At 42.7% G+C, this 20,285-nt stretch overlaps 2 protein-coding genes across 5 annotated transcripts in view; one reads left to right on the top strand and one right to left on the bottom strand.

Moving 5' to 3' along the window:
* LOC142572571 (uncharacterized) overlaps positions 1 to 20,285 on the bottom strand; it is an 89,274-nt gene that overhangs the window by 1,223 nt on the left and 67,766 nt on the right. The gene's annotated exons all lie outside the window — the stretch shown is intronic.
* Positions 1 to 20,285, top strand: part of ATP8B (ATPase phospholipid transporting 8B) — a 157,771-nt gene that overhangs the window by 112,692 nt on the left and 24,794 nt on the right. For all 4 annotated transcript variants that reach the window (XM_075681774.1, XM_075681775.1, XM_075681776.1 and 1 more), the window contains 13 exons: positions 1,987 to 2,045; positions 2,402 to 2,515; positions 2,693 to 2,791; positions 4,352 to 4,486; positions 6,629 to 6,699; positions 7,643 to 7,725; positions 8,933 to 9,180; positions 9,681 to 9,895; positions 13,908 to 14,163; positions 15,292 to 15,454; positions 16,554 to 16,633; positions 16,725 to 16,826; positions 17,025 to 17,144. In XM_075681774.1, coding sequence (XP_075537889.1) covers positions 1,987 to 2,045; positions 2,402 to 2,515; positions 2,693 to 2,791; positions 4,352 to 4,486; positions 6,629 to 6,699; positions 7,643 to 7,725; positions 8,933 to 9,180; positions 9,681 to 9,895; positions 13,908 to 14,163; positions 15,292 to 15,454; positions 16,554 to 16,633; positions 16,725 to 16,826; positions 17,025 to 17,144 — 1,745 coding nt within the window. The remainder of the gene's footprint in view (positions 1 to 1,986; positions 2,046 to 2,401; positions 2,516 to 2,692; positions 2,792 to 4,351; positions 4,487 to 6,628; positions 6,700 to 7,642; positions 7,726 to 8,932; positions 9,181 to 9,680; positions 9,896 to 13,907; positions 14,164 to 15,291; positions 15,455 to 16,553; positions 16,634 to 16,724; positions 16,827 to 17,024; positions 17,145 to 20,285) is intronic.

Genomic DNA, 20,285 nt, shown 5'->3' with positions numbered 1-20,285 from the left:
TGCCAGCCAGCGCGGTCTCCCGCTGCTTCCGGACCGTGGGGACAACCCCTTCCTTCCTGTTCTCCTTCCCTTGCCTTGCAAGTGCGGAAACTGGACTAATGCACACCGCTGCCCACTTCGAACCACCACCCTTTCTCTCCCCAATTCCTTTCAACGCACAGCCAACGGTGGTGGTGGTGATGGTGCCGCCGATCGGACGGGGGCGTTCCACGCGGCCACGCGGGAATGAGCGCTGTAGACCCAACGCTGACTGCGTGGCCTCCCTGTATTTTTTTTCCTTCCCTATTCTTCCCCCGGCTTTCTTTCGTTCTTCCGCTGGCCTCGATCTGAATGGGTAGTGCGGTCCGCGCGAGGCGGCTTAAAAGCGCGCACGATGGCTGGGTCGAAGGCTTCATCATGCACGCCCTTGATTGGAATTTCCGCGCGCTTTTTAACTTTTCAATCTCGCCCTTCTGTGCGAATCGGGTGCGTGCACGCGCTGCGCGAAGTGTGGTTTGCTGAGCTGCGTTCTGTTTCGTTTCAGTTTAACAACTATACATAGCACTTTTGCTGAACGATGTGTTTGACGTGCACATGCTCCACAATAAAGTTATGTAATTCTATAAGCTTTGATTGTCTTATCTTTGAGCAAGGATGCCTTGCCCGTTTCACGAGCTTGTCTGTATGCATAGTCGTATAGGCATAGTGAATCTGTGCATGTATGTATGCACAGTACGCATGTTGTTTCCTTTGTCATTCTCACCTGGTTTTATTTATTGCCTACTAGGCTCATGCTGCCCAATACACATGCCAGTACGCTTTACATTCATTCCTTTTGCTTGCAAAAATAGATTGCCATGTTCAACACGTAGGAGCTGGATGTTTTTGCTTACTGTACATTTCTGAACTTAAATTTGAAACTACTAAAATAGGTGTGACTAGTCTTGAAACCAGTGTGACAAATATTGTAGTTATTTTTTTTTGTACATTCCAGAAAGCTTAATTGCAGTCACATTACTGAGAGTAAGCAAATAAATGTGCTCAGAATCAACGCCACAGATGAATTCACTGCTCATAACAAGTATCCCCTGTTTGTGTCATCTGACCCTTGGTGCAGTGAAGTAACTGCTCGCATGTAGTGTATAAAAACTTTGTTCACTAGAGATAGGTTTGGTGAAATTCATCGATCAATGCTTTAAAGCTGTTCTTCTTGACTACTTCTTTTCATGTTTAATCAAGGGACTTCACATTCCGTTTAGAAGTTCTTTTGAGGTGTCTACCTTGAATCTAAAATTTCAGTGCATCTTATTATGGCATTAAAGTTGTGCACGATGTTGCCTTTTACTGTTTTTTGGCACCTTGCAATATTTCAAAAGTCACTGCTAAAATGTTAGTGATCAGCTGTGTCTTCATGAGCAAATAAACTGAAAAACGTGTACTTTACGGGCTTGCGATGGTGCATCAAGCATGACATTAGTACTTCATCTTTAGTTTTGATGCTTCAAAACAAAGCAGCAACATTTACCTGGCTGCAACTTGTTATATGCCAGTTTAAAGTAAGTTTGTGTTTCAATGGCACCAATACTGCAAATATATTTATGCCTCTTGCATAGTTCCAATTGATATCTGCAGTTAGTGAATCATCTTTCTTACTTGTTAGTTGTTTGTACCTCCAAAAAGAAAACCAAGTGATATTTATTATGTTACATCAATAATAAATATCTAGTGCTATCAAAGCTATGACACAGCACTGTTGACACTTCATTATAATAAAATCACACCACTTATGAAATTTATCATTTTGCCCCACATTTTCCTGTGATCTGTTGATGCACAAAAGCCTGAGGTGATTGTAGTCAGCATTTATGCACTCTGTCCACACACTTTACAAGATACTAAGTTGCACTTTTTGTATTTTTATTTCTGTTTTGAAGTTGTCAGGCAAGCCTGATCAACCCTTCGGTGCACTTGATCCTCATTAACCTTGCATGCACGCATATTTTTCAGAGACGGAGAGGCGCATTCGGGCTAACAACCCCGAATACAACAGCCAGTTTAATTATGCTGTGAGTACCATACCCTACCCAACTATACGATTACCATACCGTACCATACCCAACCATACGATTATGGATGTTTCATATGTACAAAAACCTAAATATACATGTTGGCCTGATGAGGTCATGAGAAGTGCATATAACCGATGCAAGATGCTTGGGAATTAATGTACTTCTGTTTTGTGTCATCTTTCTTATATGCACCTTACATTAGCATCTATCTCCTATGCTACAGCACTAAATTCATTTTCAGTTGAAGCAAGTTCTGTAAATTCACCAGGAACGCAAATTTTTCATGGCATAATAGGAAGCTAACCCCTCACTTTTTCGTGTGGCCATCAGACACTTGTCTTCTTGTTTTGTAGAACAACTACATCAAGACATCCAAGTACTCCCTCCTGACGTTCCTGCCACGAAACCTGTTTGAGCAGTTTCAGCGGCTCGCCAACTTCTATTTCCTATGTCTCCTTGTCTTGCAAGTAAGTGCCGCACCCTCCCAAGTGCCCTCTGCCCTTTATACAGTGTACGCTGCACATTGCTAATGTTTGTGTTTAACAAATGACAACAAACTATGCTTTTTTGTTAATATCGTGGCAGTTCCGCCGAAGACTTGGAAACCTCACATGGTTTCTTTTTTTCTTGTTTCTCGTGCACAGATGATCCCGCAGATCTCTTCCCTAACTCCATGGACCACCGCCGTGCCTTTAGTTGTGGTGCTGTCACTAACAGCTCTGAAAGATGCCATCGATGATATTGTAAGCAAAGCTGCTTTGTAGTCGCGTTCTGTACCAGTGATGGAAGTTCTTTATCGCTCTAGAACCATTACTTTCTTGGCATTGCTTTTTTTTTTTCTTTATTTCACATGACTTGCTACATGGCATTATAACAGATGAAAATTTAATAAAATTATGCTAGGTCGTTTCATGCAGACTGTGCAAGAGTGACCCATGAAATGTGTTGTGCATTAGCGATTGCCCATGGTTTTCAGATTGATCTGTTATAATGTAGCAGCGCTGATTTCCTTTTCATGGATAGTCTTTGTTCCAGGGCATATGTGTGTAGGTGACGTTCATGTGCCACAAACGCAGAAGCAGAACACTTCAGATATTGGAGATGTCCTTTGGATGGTAGATTCAAGTTCTAAGTAACAGCAGTTGTGAGGGCTGTGCACGATGGCTCTAGACAGAAACTCTGTCAGCTCAAGAAAGTGTATTATTAATATTATTATTATTATTATTTATACACCTCAGACCTAGCAAAAAGAAAGGACAGGAAAACGAATGCAAGCAACTTAAAGCAGTCCAAAGTAGTAAAGCCTGTTGAAACTGGGCAGTTATTTATTCTTTTCAGGAACCAAACAGATTTCAAACGTGGAGTGTCCAAGTATCATTTCAAAACTGTTTAGTAAAAATTCAATGTGGTACAGTTAAACAAAGCGCTGTTCATACTTTCTAAAGCAAGAATGATAATTAGACTGTTAACCTAGCTGACAAACATCGCTTACTGTTTATCAGTCCCGGGATATGAATTAACGTTGTTGCTTTGAATAATCCACTCGATTCTCGGTCGATCCCCCGTAGTGGGCAAGAGTCATAGACTCCTTGGCTAGCAACAGGGCAAATAACCTTTCAAATGCGTTTTGTCCTATTGATGATATGAGCTATTTGAAACAGGTTGGTGGCACATGCGACAAAGCTCACTTCTTATAGTCTTTCTGGTCTATCTAAATACTTGAATACGTTTACACACATTGTGTCTTAACTGCTTTAACAACTGACACAGCACACAGCGTAGTGGAAACCCAGACTTTACTACTTCTACACAACAACGCCAGCTAGCACTGTCACATGGAGACAAGAGGTCCCACAACATTAAGCAACATTAGTAAAGATTTAAAGTTTGCTTCATTGCATGTTTTTCTTACTTTTCACTGCCAGTACTCCAGTTGTCTCTTACTAGTCTTCACTGCAGATTCATTCACATTCCCCTGCTGAATTCAAAACTCATGGCAGGTTAACTAAACCCACATTTATCAGTATAATTTCTGCGCAGTTTCCACGCACTATATGTGCATGAATCGTCATCTTAAAATTTTCTTTTATTATATAACTTCACATTCTCGGACACACTGTTCTGACTTTGAGTAGTAGGGCACTGCCCTTTGAATGATCATAAAGCTTTTCTTACTGATTTCATTATTTGTTGTTAAGTATAGTTCTATGGCTGGCTTCCGCTCCATTTCACCTGTCCAGCACTCTGTGCCTGCGTCTCCAACTTGACATTTAACGTCCTCTTCCGTGCCTGCGCACTCGCAGCAACGCCACCAGAGTGACAACCAGGTCAACAACAGACTGTCAAAGGTGCTTCGCAATGGCCAGCTCGTGGAGGAACGTTGGCACAAAGTCCAAGTGGGCGACATCATTTTTATGGAGAACGACCACTTCGTGGCTGTGAGTTGCCCATTGCGGCATAGTGCGACACCCAATTCAGTTTGTAACAAGCCTATTTCATTATGAGATATCTACTGGCTTACCAGTGTGTAAGTTAAGCAGCGGCCACATGAAATGTGTTTACAACGCATTTTGTGTGTGACCTTATCCTATAGCAATACATCCATTTTACACCATACAATATCTGCACCCTTAAGCCAAAATGCACGCCATTAGATATCTGCTTTTATGGATGAGCGTGTGGAACTTATTTTGTCCACAATTACGGTGAAATTATCGTGTAGCTAAAGTTTTATAAGTATTATAAGTAGTATAACTATTATGAATTGAGCTTCACCATACGAGAAGAATAGGTCGTTATATAGTACATTGCTTCTCATTGCCAATTCAGTCTGCCATTCATGCACAAATTACTTGCAAGTTGGAGGCACTCCTGTTTGCATTTATTATGAGCCTGTCCACCTGATGACTCAAATGGTTTCTTTCCTTCTTTTTCTTTTTTTCTCTCGTGGACATTTTGGCAAGTCAGAAGTTGCTGCTGCCCACCATGGTGGCTTAGTGGCCATATGGCATTTCACTGCTAAGCACGAGGTCGCGGGTTTGACACCCGGCAGCAGCGACCACATTTCTAGGGGGACGAAATGCAAGAACGCTCGTGTACTGTGCAATGGCTGCACGTCACAGAAGCACAGGTGGCCAAGATTATTCCAGTGCCCCCACTAAGGCATGCTTCATAATCAGATAGTAGTTTTGGCTTGCAAAACTGCAGAATTTACTTAATCTTTAACAACTTACCGTTGTGTTGTTGACCGCTGTGTATGTGTGAAAGCTGTGCTTATTGGGTAAACGTATCTTAAACAATTACAATTTTTCTTCTGTGTTATCTGCATTGCCCATGATGATAGTAATATTGAGTCAAACATCAATATTATGAACATAGATATAATGAATTATCGACTATAACGAAGTAAATATAAGATTTAGTTGACCATGCTTTACTTCAATGGACTATTCTCTTGTTTGCCATAACGGAATTGTAAAAACTTTATACGACACAGTATCGGTTATATAGCAAAGAAAATCTTTGTTTGCATGTGCCTCAATATATGTAGTCTAGTAGCAAAAGTAAAAAATAAGTAAATGCATAAATAAAATAAGTAAGAAAAGACGCAGTTTCATCCGAAAAGCAAAACATCGATTGTGATAGCAAATTAGTGGACAGCTATATGAAGTAAAGATAGTAGATTCATTGGCCATATAAACTTGCAAACATAGGCATACTAAGTAAATTAACAAGCATGGTGTCACGCACGCACAAGCAAACATGGACACGTCTCACTCGATCACCACGGAAACTGGCTGTCATAATGCTGGCGTGAGGAAACGCGGCAGCAGCAGCAAGCAAAGTGACATTCATGCTGTCTATCGCTTCAAAGCAAAATGAGGGCCAAGAACACACAGCAATTACGAAGCTACGAGCCACCGATGCACCTAGACTCTGCCCCCAATGCAGATCGCTCTCAAAATATGGCCGCGTGACCGCACGCAGCCGCCACATGCGCAGTTGCAGCTGGAATAGAACCCCCCTCCGTCTCCTCCGCCCGGTGCCTCGCAATGTTGAGTGCCTCGCACGCGGTGGAAGACTGTGCGCTTCCTCTTCCGCTTTCGTCTTTTTTGCGCAGGCGAGATTGAGCAGTGATCGTCGACTCCCCTCGCATGCTTTCACTCACACATACAGCGCAGGGCACGCCATGACGGTTATCACCCTTGGACTTTATATGGAACCTCACGGCGACGGTGATGCCGGCGGCATAAATGCGCTTGGAGTGTCCATATAATTGCTATCACAATAATATGTAAACCTGGTGATGTGAACAAGATTCTACTTTGGACCGCATCGTGTGGCTGTTCAGAGCAGCATTACAAATATTCATCTCAGCTCAATCTTAGTTCATCATAAGCTTTAGGCATATATTAAGGTTCAAGGACACCATTTTACACTTTAGTAACCTCCACAAAGGTGGACATTATTGCCTCAAGGAATTCTGCCTAAAAGCTCGCGTGAAGACCTCTGAAAATAATAGACTGGGATATAATAGTGGCTCTCTTTGTTCTCATGGCATCTCACTGGTTGCTTTCCAGGCCGACTTGCTGCTGCTGTCTACCAGTGAGCCAAACGGCCTATGCTACATCGAAACGGCAGAACTTGATGGGTAAGAGTGCTGCTCACCTTCCATTTGCCGTCAGATGCAGTGTTTATGCATTGCATTGCAACTACACGATGCAGTGCTTCGAGGAAAATGAGGAAGCCAATTATGGTACTTCCTCGGCACAGTTGCAACTTAGCAGCAAAGAATATTGAATTTCTTGTGTGTTAATTCATTGATTGTGAATAGAAAATGTTGGCAACATGTGCAGCTTGTTGCTGGCTTCCCCACACCATTGTACTGTGAAATTAATGAAAGATCATGATAGGTGAAATGAAATGTTTCAAATATTTAGCAGTTCACTACCAAATGTGGGAAAGCCAATTGCAATTAAAGAAAGACGAGCATCTGGCATTGTAAGACATCCTAAATTAATCAAAGGAAAGTCATAAAAAAGGACTTTATTTCTGGTTTTAGCCTCATTGCACTGTAAAAAGTGGCTGAATATATAAAACGCGAGATCTGCTAATGTACTAGATACCATTTGTTGTCTCAGGTCAGCTACTCCACATGACAGATGATAAAAATGAATATGATTGGGAAAATGTTTTAACGATTTGTGTGCTGTAGCTTAAATCTGTGTCACTACAGCATAATTTGTCATCTGTAGATGCTTTTATCATGCACGCATGAGGTATCATGCCATAATGAACCACAACCTTACAGAGCTAGAAGGCACATTTCTCTTTCCACTTGTGCTTGTATGACACAGCTGTGGTGCATTTGCAGGCAAAATTAGCACCTGGTTTGTGCCATGATTGCCTGTCACAATTTCAAATCAGTGTCGAAAGAGATGCTCTACTTTTAATTCTTCCAATTCGGTGCTTCATTCTGGTGTGATAGTATTTAAGGCTGCATGCAGAAGCAAAAGCTTTCCCACTGCCATGATCTGATTGTTCACTTGTGCTCCTTACACCAGTGTTCTTTTGTGCCCCTTCTTTTTGCCCAGTGAAACTAACCTCAAGTGTCGCCAGGCCACTCCAGACACAGCTGAGATGAGCAATGACAACCAGCTCTTGGGGAGGTTTGATGGTGAGAAATTTTCATGGCTGTTGCTTAGAGTCAGCATGCAGTAAAATAACATTGAGAGAATCCTTGCTTAGAGAACAGAAGGACTTTTCAGGGCCTCCTTGCATACAGAGTCGCATTTGTTTGCCTGTCATGGATCGGCATTTGTATATATTCTGCCTTCCATTCGAGGCACATCAAGAACACCCCGCACAGTCAGATTTAGTTGCTCATTTGAGAATTCCGGCTGGTCAAGGTAATCCATAGCCCTTCATTATAGCATCTCTCATAGCCGAGGTGTTGCTGTGGCATGTTGTACCCATAGATAATGCCTTACTATAAACAGGTCAGCATAAATTTTTTTTAATAATATTTACCAAGCATAACTTTGACCCCCACTTTCCTGGTATATATGTGTCCCAAGTTAACTTGAGCCAAGCTTTAATAATATGCAAATGGCACGTAGTTGGACTCCTGATACAGCTTTCTGTTGCTCAATACGTGCTACATAAAGACGTTTTTTCAAAAATGAAAGCAGCCCATGAATGTGTGGAAAATTGCCGTCCAACTGGGTGCTCGAGGCACTTTGCGTGTATTTACAGGCTTCCCTTATGCTTGGAAAAACACCTTTATGTAGCACATATTGAGCAACAGAAAGCTGTATCGGGAGTTTTTCATGTTGCTCTACAATTTTCTCATGGACACTTTTCATCTAACTATAATATTTAAGAAGCTGATTAATTAAGACTAATTATGTAATTAGGTGGAATGCAAAATATAATCTGAGTATCTCCAAGTGACGGCAAATAGCGTTACCTTGGTTCTGTTCAGCTACATGGCATTTTCATATTTTTAAAGTTTGGCTTAAGTTACGTGGGACACCTGGTATATTAAAGCCACATTGACTGGCCATTCAAGAAATCTCTTGAGAAAAGGAGCTTGTTGTCTTTAAATAACATTTGCTGCATGCGGGAAAGTAATCTACATGTTTCTTGTAAAAATTTATAGTTGTTAGATTATATTACTGCAAATGTAATTATCCTACATCATCTGTTCACTAATGCCCCTTGCCCATGAGTATCTGGAATATACTGTGTCAGATTGCGGCTACAGAAGCACTAACCTGAATGCAACGTTACAAGAATCATTAGGTTTTGTTCCTATGAAAGTTATTCTATTGAGTGCTATACAAGGGTGCCATATTTCTTTTTTTTTCTCTTGTTTCTCTTAGGGGAGATTATCTGTGAGGCACCAAACAACAACCTGAGCCGCTTTGAGGGCACCCTGTTCTGGCAGGGTCAGACGTACCCGCTGGACAATGACAAGCTGCTACTGAGGGGGTGTGTGCTGCGGAACACCCACTGGTGCTACGGGGTTGTGGTGTTTGCAGGCCGGGACACCAAACTCATGCAGAACAGTGGCAAGACCATCTTCAAGCGCACCTCCCTCGACAGGCTCCTTAATGTTCTCATCCTCGGTGTAAGCTATGCTTTTCTGCTTGTGCTCAGGCAGATTTTAACTTGGTTCGCACATGTCGCCTCTCTTCTCGTTTGCAAGCAGCCGCTTGTAATACAACTATTTGACCATTTGCATCCACAGAAGTTTCCATTTATTGACTCAGCATTTCCTTACGGCTGAAGCAAAATTAAGTTATATTGAAGTATCATAGAAATGCACTTCGTTAAATTGAGGTTCTAAATACATGGTGCTCCATGGACAAGAGGTTATGAAATGTTAAATACTTCGTTATATTGAAGTTCGTTATAAGGAGGTGTACTGTATATCATTTAATTATTAGCTTTTTGAAAAAGAAAGCACATAGTTGAGGTGATATTTCTATGCCTGTCGGAGATAGAAAGCATTGTGAAAGGCCGAGCTCTTTATTTGTAAAGGAGACAAGAAATGTTCAGAGGTTGTGCTGAAAGATCATTCTAAGAAGAACGATTCTCAAGAGAGTTTCTGTCTGTTTTTCCTTCCAGATTGTGTTCTTCCTGTTCAGCATCTGCCTGTTCTGCACCATAGCATGTGGCGTGTGGGAGACAGTGACAGGCCAGTTCTTCCGCGTCTACCTTCCTTGGGACAAGGTCATCCGCTCCGACAACACTGTGGGCGGCGCCACTGCCATTGCTGTGCTTGTTTTCTTCTCCTATGCCATTGTACTCAACACCGTCGTGCCCATCTCCCTCTACGTCAGGTGAGCTTGGAAATCTTGTGAGCATCCCAGAACAGATTGCGAGATGTGTACACAGAGAGGTACACTTTATCCACTCAGTTTGTGGCCTAAGTGCATTATTCCAAAGGTCTGCCAGCATCTGAAGTTGGTTACTTTTGCACTCATCAGCCATGCTTCATAGGTTTAACAGGCTCCCTTTTTAAGACTGGCTCACTCAAAGGAATAAAGTCAAGCTAGAACAATAGATTACAGTCAACAAACAATTTTTTTGACATTCCTGTTAATTCGGGCGCCTTCACAGCGGCACCACATACCTCGTAGAGCCAATGTGTTAGGACATCTGAAATTTGGATGCTAGAACCCTTCGCCGTCCAATTTTTCAGTTGTTTTGCAGTGATCGCAGGTCCGAAATGGCATTAATCAAAGCCGCCAGCGCCACCATTTTGATTACCTCGCAGCCTCGTACCAGCATATCCATTGACAGCTGTAGCCACTACGGTCACTATAGCCATATGTGTTTGGTCACATGTTGAGCTTGTTGTTGTAGGCACACATACACAGCATGCATGCTTGCCTGCTACCTTCTGTGGCATGCTGAAGGTGCTTGGTCATCAGGCCTAGCTGCTTCGCTGTTTGCTACCAAACTTCCTGCTGTTCGGTGCCATTTTATTTAATGATAGGATTTACTGCTGTCAGCAATGGCACTGACTGTGCCTTTGTCATTCTAGTCAATGGCTTCGAAGAGCAGACAGTCCGGCAAGGTTTAAAAAGCCAAAAGGGTGTTTAACTGAACTAGTTGGTTTATTCTTTCAGGATTCAAGCCGCGGAAAATTGTAGAACACGGACACAGAAAGGAACAAACATATGCGTACGTAGGTGCTGAATCTATGAACGTTTGTTCCTTTCTGTGTCCATTTTCCGCAATTTTATGCTGCTACAGTTCTCGAAGTCTAAAAAGTGTTGCTTAATGCTGGTTGCTAAAAGTCAGCTTCGCTGCAATACACTAACGTTCCACAGTCTAGCATACGAAATGTATTGCGGTGGAGCATACCCGCCGTTTCCTGTCACAGTACAAACACCAAGATGCCTAATAAGTGTACTGGCAGGCCTTCACAGCAATATATGATGTGGTTGTGGTGATTTTAGCCCTTTATTAGTTTTTCTGGATGTTTTTGCGGTCCCTAGGGAGTCTGAGAAATTGGATGTTGACTGCATTTTTCTAAAATTCCATCATCGCTTTCTGTGTACCAATATGTTCCTCCGTTGTGTAGGAAATTGCTGCCGAAGTTCCCGCTGCTTCCTCTTAATTTAATCAGCCATGCCACAACAGACAAATAGAAGTAGTCTCCACGTGACTGTTGTCATAATTTTCTCCCTTACAAAAGCTTTATTCTTGCTACAAATGATGAATTAGTTATTACAGAAGCCTAATCTTTCAATCTAGCTCAACTTTATATTTCCTTTAGTGTCTCTTTAGACAAATTTCGTTTATATCGAGCACTCTAGGAATCTCACTCAATTTCCCTCTGATGCAGTTCACTGTATAGTTCACACAAAATTACACAATGAGGAAAATTGATTTTGCAGTTGTTGATACTCACATGGAAATGGTTACAATTGTAAGCTTTGCATTGGCATATTGACTTGTTTGCTGTAATATGCATTCAGTTCTCCAACACTCCAAGGTTTGTTTTCTTCTGCTGGTGTTGCTTTGCATTTTATCATTATTTGCGGGTTTTACGCTACTGCTATGAAACTGCGCAATGTTTCACGTGTGTTTCAATTGTATGTGCTCTTCCATGCAACAACCTTGTACAGGTGTTGCATGGAAGTCAGCAACAACCTTGTACAGGTGTTGCCATTGGTAGTCAGCATTATTAAATAGGCAGAAAATCAATCGGAGTTTACCAGGAAAAACCTGCAGTCTTGCAACTTCATGGTGGTTTATGGTCTGTGTCACACACTGATGCCATTTGTATGAAACGAACAACACGAAATGTTTCAGCAATGTTCTGGGCCATTTTGTTGCCTAAGAAGGAGCATTTATGCAGCTGTAGCTGCATCATACACAAAACCACGAGTTAAACAGAGGGGCTGCTTATGTTTTCGATTATTTATCTACTAGTTTAAGCACTGCTGAAGAAATCTGAATGGACTTTAGCAATGCATTTCCCTTTAGAGTAAAGTTTCAGAAACTTGATGCACTACACTTTATTTAAGATGAACAGATTCCCAAATTTTTTATATCTTGATTGTTAAAGGAGTTTGCTAGACTTCAAGGTTACTACGTCTGGTTCTGCTTTTAGCAGTTAAAAGTTATAAAACAAAGCAATTGATGCTCCTAATAAAGCCATAATATTGCTAGAACTTGTCAGTAATGTAGTATTAAATTATGGTGCACCTACAGCTTTACATGAGAGGCGGTGCAGGAATGTAGAAGCCTACACTATGCGATTTGTCATTGTCTGTTTTGTAGTTCTAGGGCTTCAGTGTGACTATAACTCAAATACCACATAACAAAAATGCAAAGGTTAGTCAAGAAATTCAATTGTATATCAGAGTGGAAAATGCATACTGAAGCTTGCATTTCGGTTAATTGACGCAGAACTTTTTTGATGCAATTGCAATAAGCAGCTGGGTGTTGTGAAGATGACCCTTGTGCAGATGAAGAGCACATGCGCAAGACTTTATTTAGCATGTAGTGGATGCCACTTTCGCAAAAATCTTGTTTGAACACTAGATTTAAAATGCCTGTAAACAGTGTTGCCACCCGACAGCCCCGTCTCTCCATGAGAAACACTTTTAAATCGTATCCTTTCTTGTGTTTTAGTGTTAATGTAGCACTGTTCAGATGACCCCAGTTTACAAGTTGGGCCACAAATTATAAAATAAAAAAATCGGAGAACGCTTAAGCTTCGCCTTCAAGAGTGGAACGCGAAAGCGTTCCCGTCGACCCGCCAAGGGGTGTAAGACAATGGGCTACGGCGCAGCGACTACGCGCCCCGCATCGGACGCGGTGAGCGTTGAGCAACGCAGCGTTCGGTGCTGCAACGAAATGTGAGCCTGAGCAAGCGACGCACGCCTGAGCCTTAGAAACAGCTCGTTTCTAAGGCAACACCGCATTCACTAGAGGCGCTTTTGTACCGCTTTGAAACATGGAACTCGTGGCTGAGTGGAAATAAATAAAAAAAAACTCGTGGCTGAGTGGTAGAGTCTCCGTCTCACACTCCGGAGACCCTGGTTCGATTCCCACCCAGCCCATCTTGCAAGTTGTTTTTTATTCATGAAGTGCCTGCTGGGATTTATCGCTCACGGCCAACGCAGACACCGACGCCGACGACACCGGGTTTTCTGCGACACGAGCTCCTTAACGCTGTCGCGTTAATAGCTGTGTATAGTAGCCCAGGTCACCCACACTCTTGATTTCAAACACAGGAGGAAAAACATTGCTCTTAGTAAAATAGATAGCACTTTTGTAGGTTCTTAGCACAGTCATGGAATAAAGTGTTCTTTGGTAGGAGCAGCTATTTTCTTCGAGAGCTGGGTCACTCAGTGTTATAAAAGCCTTGTTATCATGATCACACGCTGCAGGCCACTTACTCATTTGGGCAGTGTGTTACAGTCACATCGTCAAGAATGATGTGAATGTGGTGCTAAAGAGATGGAATTCGTGAACTTGCCTCTGCTTTTCAATTTGAGCACCTTTTATCATTTCCAATGTGTACAGCACTTTCCTGGCTGGGCATAGACAAGAAAAAGAGGCCTAGAATATGCATTTATTGAAGAAAGAAGCATGCCTCATGGCTTTTATCAATGAAATAAATGAATGTGTGGTGTTTAGTGGCACAAGGGCCAGATCAAGCACCGTCAACTTCATCTGTGGCAACTGGCCTTTCTTGTGACTAATGTTTGCGGGCCACTTTCTAAGAAAAGAAATTTATCTGTGCAGCGCTGAACCTACAGTATTAGCTGTTCTCAAATACTGAAATGTTGCTATGTTTATGCATAATATTTATTCATGTTTATATTCCAGTGTGGAAGTGATTCGCTTCTGCCACAGCCTATGGATAAACTGGGACGAAAAGATGTACTATGCACCAAAGGATGCTCCGGCACGAGCACGCACCACAACGTTGAATGAGGAGTTGGGACAGATTGAGTACATTTTCTCAGACAAGACGGGCACCCTGACACAAAACATCATGGCATTCATAAAGGCTTCCATCAATGGCCGTCTCTATGGAGACGTCCTTGACCCAGCTACAGGAGAGGCTGTGGAAATCAATGAGGTAACTGCGTGCCTGTGCACTATGTATGTGCAATAGTTGACACACATCGATTCAAGCTTCATTGGACTGTGCACTTTATTTTGGATTATTACTAGTCGGACTAATAGAAAATTTTATGAAGGTGATCCAATTCAACATAATTATCAGAACAGATGCACGCACAAAACGAACACTTCTGCTTTCTTCATAGACACCCTAGTTAACTATCATCTACACACAAATGAAGCTGGCAATAACTTTGCGGATTACATTTGTTGTTTAGCAGCAATCACATGTTCTAAAATTGTCTCGAATTGGCTGATCTTTTGCTGCACATTAACTCTTAACAGATCCTATCCTGCTGGTAGGTTGCACAGCTTTTATAGCAAAATGGTTGGAAGCACTGTGACATTGTGGACGCCATTAACCAATTGCAGAGAAAAATAACTAGATTACTATGAATGCTTAAAAAGTTAATCCACTGCACTGTTAAAGGAAAATCTCACAGATGGTCACTTGTACCATGTTAGCACCAATCCGATCAGTGCACTTACACATAGTATTTAGCAATTTGCTGTAAACATTGTTCATTGTTGCACTTGTGATATTTTAATGTTTGTTAGTTGTCTAGGCCTTAACATGCCAGAATAAAAATTTACACCTGTTGTACACTGTCCTATGCTGAGGATTGTGTACTGTTGAATTTGTAGTTGTCAACGAAAACTTGTCCGAGAAAACAAACGGCAAATGTTGCATTACAGAATGTAACACTGTTGATCTATGAGCTAGAGGTTATTTTTACAAACATATCTACATTGTTAATTACTCCAAATATCATACAGTCAACTTTATTTAATTTAGCCCTCAATTGTGTATACAAAATTAGTTAAATTACCTCATATATTTGCATTAAAAGTGGTGTTTGTAAAGCACAGGTGCCTTTTGGGGTTTTCAAACACTCTCAAACCAAAAAAAAAACAATTTCTAATAGCCAATGGAGAATTAAGTACCAAAATTGTGCTGTTATTATTGACTTGGAGTGGAACTCTGCTGTTTCTGTGTTGTTCAACTGATATTCTTCGCTTTGCTTTGTCCACCTTCAACTGTCCAGCATATAATTGTCATTATTCCCTGTTCCTGCCACTATAGAACCTGAAGACTGTGGATTTCTCAGAGAATGCAGAGCATGAGCCAGCTTTTCGGTTTTACGACCCATCACTGCTGAAGGATGTGATGGCTGGAGACACTGATGCTCGGGAATATTTTCGTTTGTTGGCTTTGTGCCACACGGTTATGTCTGAGGAGAAGGATGGTGAGCAGACTTTGGAACCGATTTTGTGAAACAGTGCTTGAGTTCAGAATGTGTTGCATGTGCAGTTAGCGTCAAAGGTCTAAACACCACGGTGGCTGAGAAAATGTTGAAATTCCAAGCAGTTCTAAACGAAAACCGGACAGCATTATGTTGTTTGAATATAGTAATACAGACTGAAAATCCACTTATGAGGCCACGTTGGGGTCCAGGCTGCAGAGGTATTGAGCTTTTTCTCAAATCCCGGGGTCTGTAAATGTTCTATGTCAATCGTACTTACCATCTTTCACAATTGAATTATCATGCATTTTTTTACATTTATTGTCAGTAATGCAAGATTTTCACTTTTGCTGCCAGTTTCGGCTAGTGACATTCTTTCTGCTTGGCTTGATGGAGTGATTGAACTGAGTGAAAAGAACTTCAGGGGCTTCTTTCACAGCATTTTGCCTTGCCTCTAAGGACCAACGAGGAGAACTACAGAATCTGTTAAATTTATCTTTATAGAGGTGTCATGATACCCATGATATGTAAATGGTAGATTGGAGAATGATATGTTTATGGGGGGGGGGGGGGGGTGCTTATAAAGAAGATATTGCAGCACAAACTTTCTAAATGCAGGGTTTATTGTATGAATGCTGACTTGCATGAAACAAGCTGCAGGATATGCTTCTTTAGTTCTAGTTATAAAATTGTCATTCTAATTTCTATGCTCGTTTATCTGCATGTTTTTGTTGTGCAATTGCAAATGCTAATTCATGTTTTGAATGTCTGTATGTGTCAACTATCTCTTGTAGTGCTTTTCTTTGTCCTCTTTTTCGGTGCAGTTACCTGCTAGGCTGTGCAACCAGATCAGTTCATGTAGTGTGATTTTTCTTATGTATGCGTGTAGCAGCGCGAGAAAAACTTTTTAAAATTTACTTCACAGAGTCCCATAGTTGACTTATTTAGTATTTCCTGGCCATCATGCACAAAAGTGCTGTTCTGTCAAGTTGTCTTCTTGAGCTGTTTTTTTCGAGCATTCTCATATTTTTAAGGAAAAGTCAACATGATTTGATCACATTGTAGTAATTTTAATGCAGCTCAAGTTTTATCTGTCTTGCAGGCCGCCTTGAATACCAGGCGCAGTCTCCAGATGAGGCTGCACTCACATCAGCAGCTCGAAACTTCGGATTTGTCTTCAAGGTAAGCACTGAATTATTGAAACATTGGGCAAGGCCAAAAGTACTTCAAAGCCTCCGTGAAGTTGACTGCGTAACTTTTTGTGCATGTCCAGAATCGAACACCGAAAAGCATTACCATTGAGGTTTGGGGTCAGGAAGAAGCCTACGAGCTCTTCGGTATCTTGGATTTCAACAACGTTAGAAAAAGAATGTCGGTAAGTACCACTTTCCAATACAATGTAGATGCACTCTGCTATAGTATTAAGAAATAACATTTGGCACGCACCGCTGCAGCAATTTAAAGACAGCACAGTGTGGCACATCAAGGATATCTGACAATTCTTTTTTCTTTAATTGCATTTTGTGCCATGCTGCCCTTCGTAGTCATGAACACTTTGTCCCTTAACTTTCAGGTGATAGTTAAGAGAAATGGTGTTCTGAAGCTATACTGCAAGGGTGCTGACTCAGTCATTTTTGAGCGCCTTCATCCAAGCAGTGAGCCTCTCAAAATCAAAACTACTGAGCATCTGAATGTAAGTGCCATTCATGTTTGTCACAAACTTCCCAGTTTCATGTTAAATTTTGTTGCAAACTGTGACATCATACATAGCCTGTTTTAAATATTGAAGAAGAATAGTTTTTATTGCACATTAGAAAATGCCGGGACCCCCTGTCAATAGTGTATGAAAAGTAATGATGTACACAAATTATGTGGATTGTATGATGCATTGGAAAAGAAGCTATAATACAGTAAGATAGAGCAAAATAATGTAAACTAAATGAAATTGCATAAGTATTGTGTACTGTAGCATAGACATGGCATGCTCGCAGTAACGCCAGACCAGTGAAGCATCAGCGTAGTCAGGTGAACAAAATGAACGTTTATTCAAAGGTGTAGAGCGTATTTATATGTAGCCGAGTGGCAGGAAGATAGGAAGGAGCACGTGTTAGTAGTGATAGTCTGAACTCTGAAGGATCGCGAGATGAAGCGATAAAATGTGCGCGCACTTCAAAAACACATGTGAAGTTGCAACATTCCTTCCTCCTCAGAAATGAAAGCGTTGCACTGGCTTGCGTTCTCTCGTTGAACGTCTCGGAGTTTGTTGGGCGACACCTGTATTCAACGGGGCCACTGGAATATCTGGTGCCGCAAAATCTGGAGAACGGGTGCCATTTGGAATGCGCCGAGCAGTTATGCCTTCATCCGGGTTCACCGTTTCTGGAGGCCGTAGTTGTGTTGCTTGCTCTGGCTTGCTGGGATATGTGGTGGTTGTAGTTACTGTCGGTTTATCGCCTGGTGCTTCTTGTCGTGGGTGGATCTGGTCTACGTGCCACTTTACGACTCCGTCCGATGTTTCCACGGTCACCATTCTCGCTCCAGGCGTCACCTTCACATGGCCTGGGGTCCACTTGCTCCCCGCACCGTAATTGTGGGCATACACATCACTTCCAGGTAGCGGCAGCCAGTCATCTTGGTTCTCGTTTGGCCCTGGAAGTGCTGGAGGAAAGCATGTGTCCAAGCGTGAGCATATTTGATAGTCGAAAAGCAGCTCTGCTGGGGATTTACCCGATTTTCGCGGAGTTCTCCGGTAGTTAAAAAGCAACCGTACTAGGTTCTCATCCAGTTTTCCTTTCCTCACTTTTCGAAGGCCATCTTTTATAGTTCGCACTGCCCTTTCCGCCGCACCATTAGACTGGGGATGGTATGGAGCGCATTGAAGGTGCACAATGTTGTTGTTTGCCACGAACAACGCAACGTCTTCACTGGCAAACGGGGTCCCCTTGTCAGAAACGACCGTGCGTGGTATTCCAAACCGGCTGAAAATGCCACGCAGACAGTTAATGGTAGTCTGCGTTGAGGCATGCGACAAAGGTATTGCTTCGAGCCATTTGGTGTGTGTGTCAACTACTACGAGTATCATTTTTCCGCAGGTCGGACCCGCATAGTCAATGTGAATACGGGACCACCTTTCGCCTGTTTCAGGCTAGTTGACGACGGGAGCTGCAGTTGGCATCGGCAGATGTTGTACACAGTACTGGCACTGAGCAGACACGTCTTCAATATTTTTGTCGAGGCCTGGCCACCAGAACAAAGAGCGCGCGACAGATTTCATTGCCGGTGAACCCTGGTGTGTTTCATGTAGAAAATACAGCACTCACTCCCTAGCTTCGGTCGGTATTATGACCCTATTCCCCAGTACACCAGTTCATGTGCTACGGATAGTTCGAGCTTACGGTCAAAAAACGGCAGTACAGCCCGGGCCATTGCGTTTGCGTTTCTGGGTCACCCATGTAATATGTACCGTTTGACCTCGACCAGGACAGGGTCAAAAGAAGTTCATGCCTTCAGCTCACGCGTTGTTAGGGCGCCATTGTTCAGCTGGTTTAGCGACAGCACATATTCGGGCGGTTCAGCGTCGTCGTCAGATTCCGGAGATCGCTGCGGAAGTTGGCTCAGGGCGTCAGCGTTCAGCATCTGTCGTCCTGGTGCGTACTGTAGCCGGTAGCGGTAGGCCCCCAGGTGGAGTGCCCAACGTTGTATCCGTGCGGCGGCCATTGTGGGCGTCTGCTGTTCCGATCTCAGCAGGCCCAACAACGGCTGGTGGTCAGTCACCAAGGTAAATTCCTGACCTAGAAGGTACTCACGGAATTTCGTGACACCGAATACCAGTGCCAGTGCCTCTTGCTCCAGCTGCGAATAGTTGCGCTCCGCCTGCGTTAATGTTCGCGAATGGAAATCGATGGGCCTGTGAATGTTACCGGTCGTGTGAAACAAGATAGCTCCCACACCGTACGGAGACACGTCACATTCAAGTTTAAGTTCCTTCGAAGGGTCGAAATGAACAAGAACCTTGGCTGTTTTAAGGCTTTGCTTGGCAAGATCAAATGCGAGCTCTTGAGGCTGTTTCCATTGCCAACGTGCATTCTTTTCAAGCAGTTGATACAGTGGACCAAGTGTTGTTGACATGTTCGGAAGAAACCTCGCGTAAAAAGTAATCATACCCAAAAATGAACGTAGCTCGCTGACATTACAGGGGCTCGGTGCCTACATGATAGTGTCAAGATTTTTTTCTGTCGAATGAAGCCCATCACGATAGATCCGATGGCCTAGATAAGTTACTGCTGGGCTGCGAAAGTTGCATTTACCGAACCTTAGCTTTACACCGCGCTCTCGGAAGCGCTCTAAGACGTTTTTAAGCCTTTCGCCGCAGTCACTCGCTTTTTCGGAAATGAGCACATCGTCAAAATAAGCCTGTGCTCCTGGAAGGCCAGCCAATACCTCATCTATTTTTCTTTGGAATATCGCGGGCGCAGAGGCTATACCGAAAGGAAGTCGATTGTAGCAAAATATTGCGTATTAATGACGCAAACTTTCTTCGCGTTATCGTCTAGCACCACTTGATTGTATGCATCCTGTAAATCCAGAGTGCTGAAATAGTCCCCATCGTGTAACTGGGCAAACATAGCCTGAATCATTGGGAACGGATATTGCTCAGTTGCACATGCTGGATTTACTGTGGCCTTGAAATCGCCGCAAATTCTTACTGCGCCGTCTTTCTTAAGCACTACGACTATGGGCCCAGTCAGTGTGCCACCGGCGACAGCACTCCCAGAGGAACTAAACGGTCTAGTTCGAGTGGCACTCGCTTGCGTAGCACATATGGAATGGGTCT

This window comes from Dermacentor variabilis, chromosome 2 (assembly GCF_050947875.1).
Source record: "Dermacentor variabilis isolate Ectoservices chromosome 2, ASM5094787v1, whole genome shotgun sequence".
Lineage (NCBI taxonomy): Eukaryota > Metazoa > Arthropoda > Arachnida > Ixodida > Ixodidae > Dermacentor > Dermacentor variabilis.
This window is presented reverse-complemented; position numbering and strand designations above follow the sequence as displayed.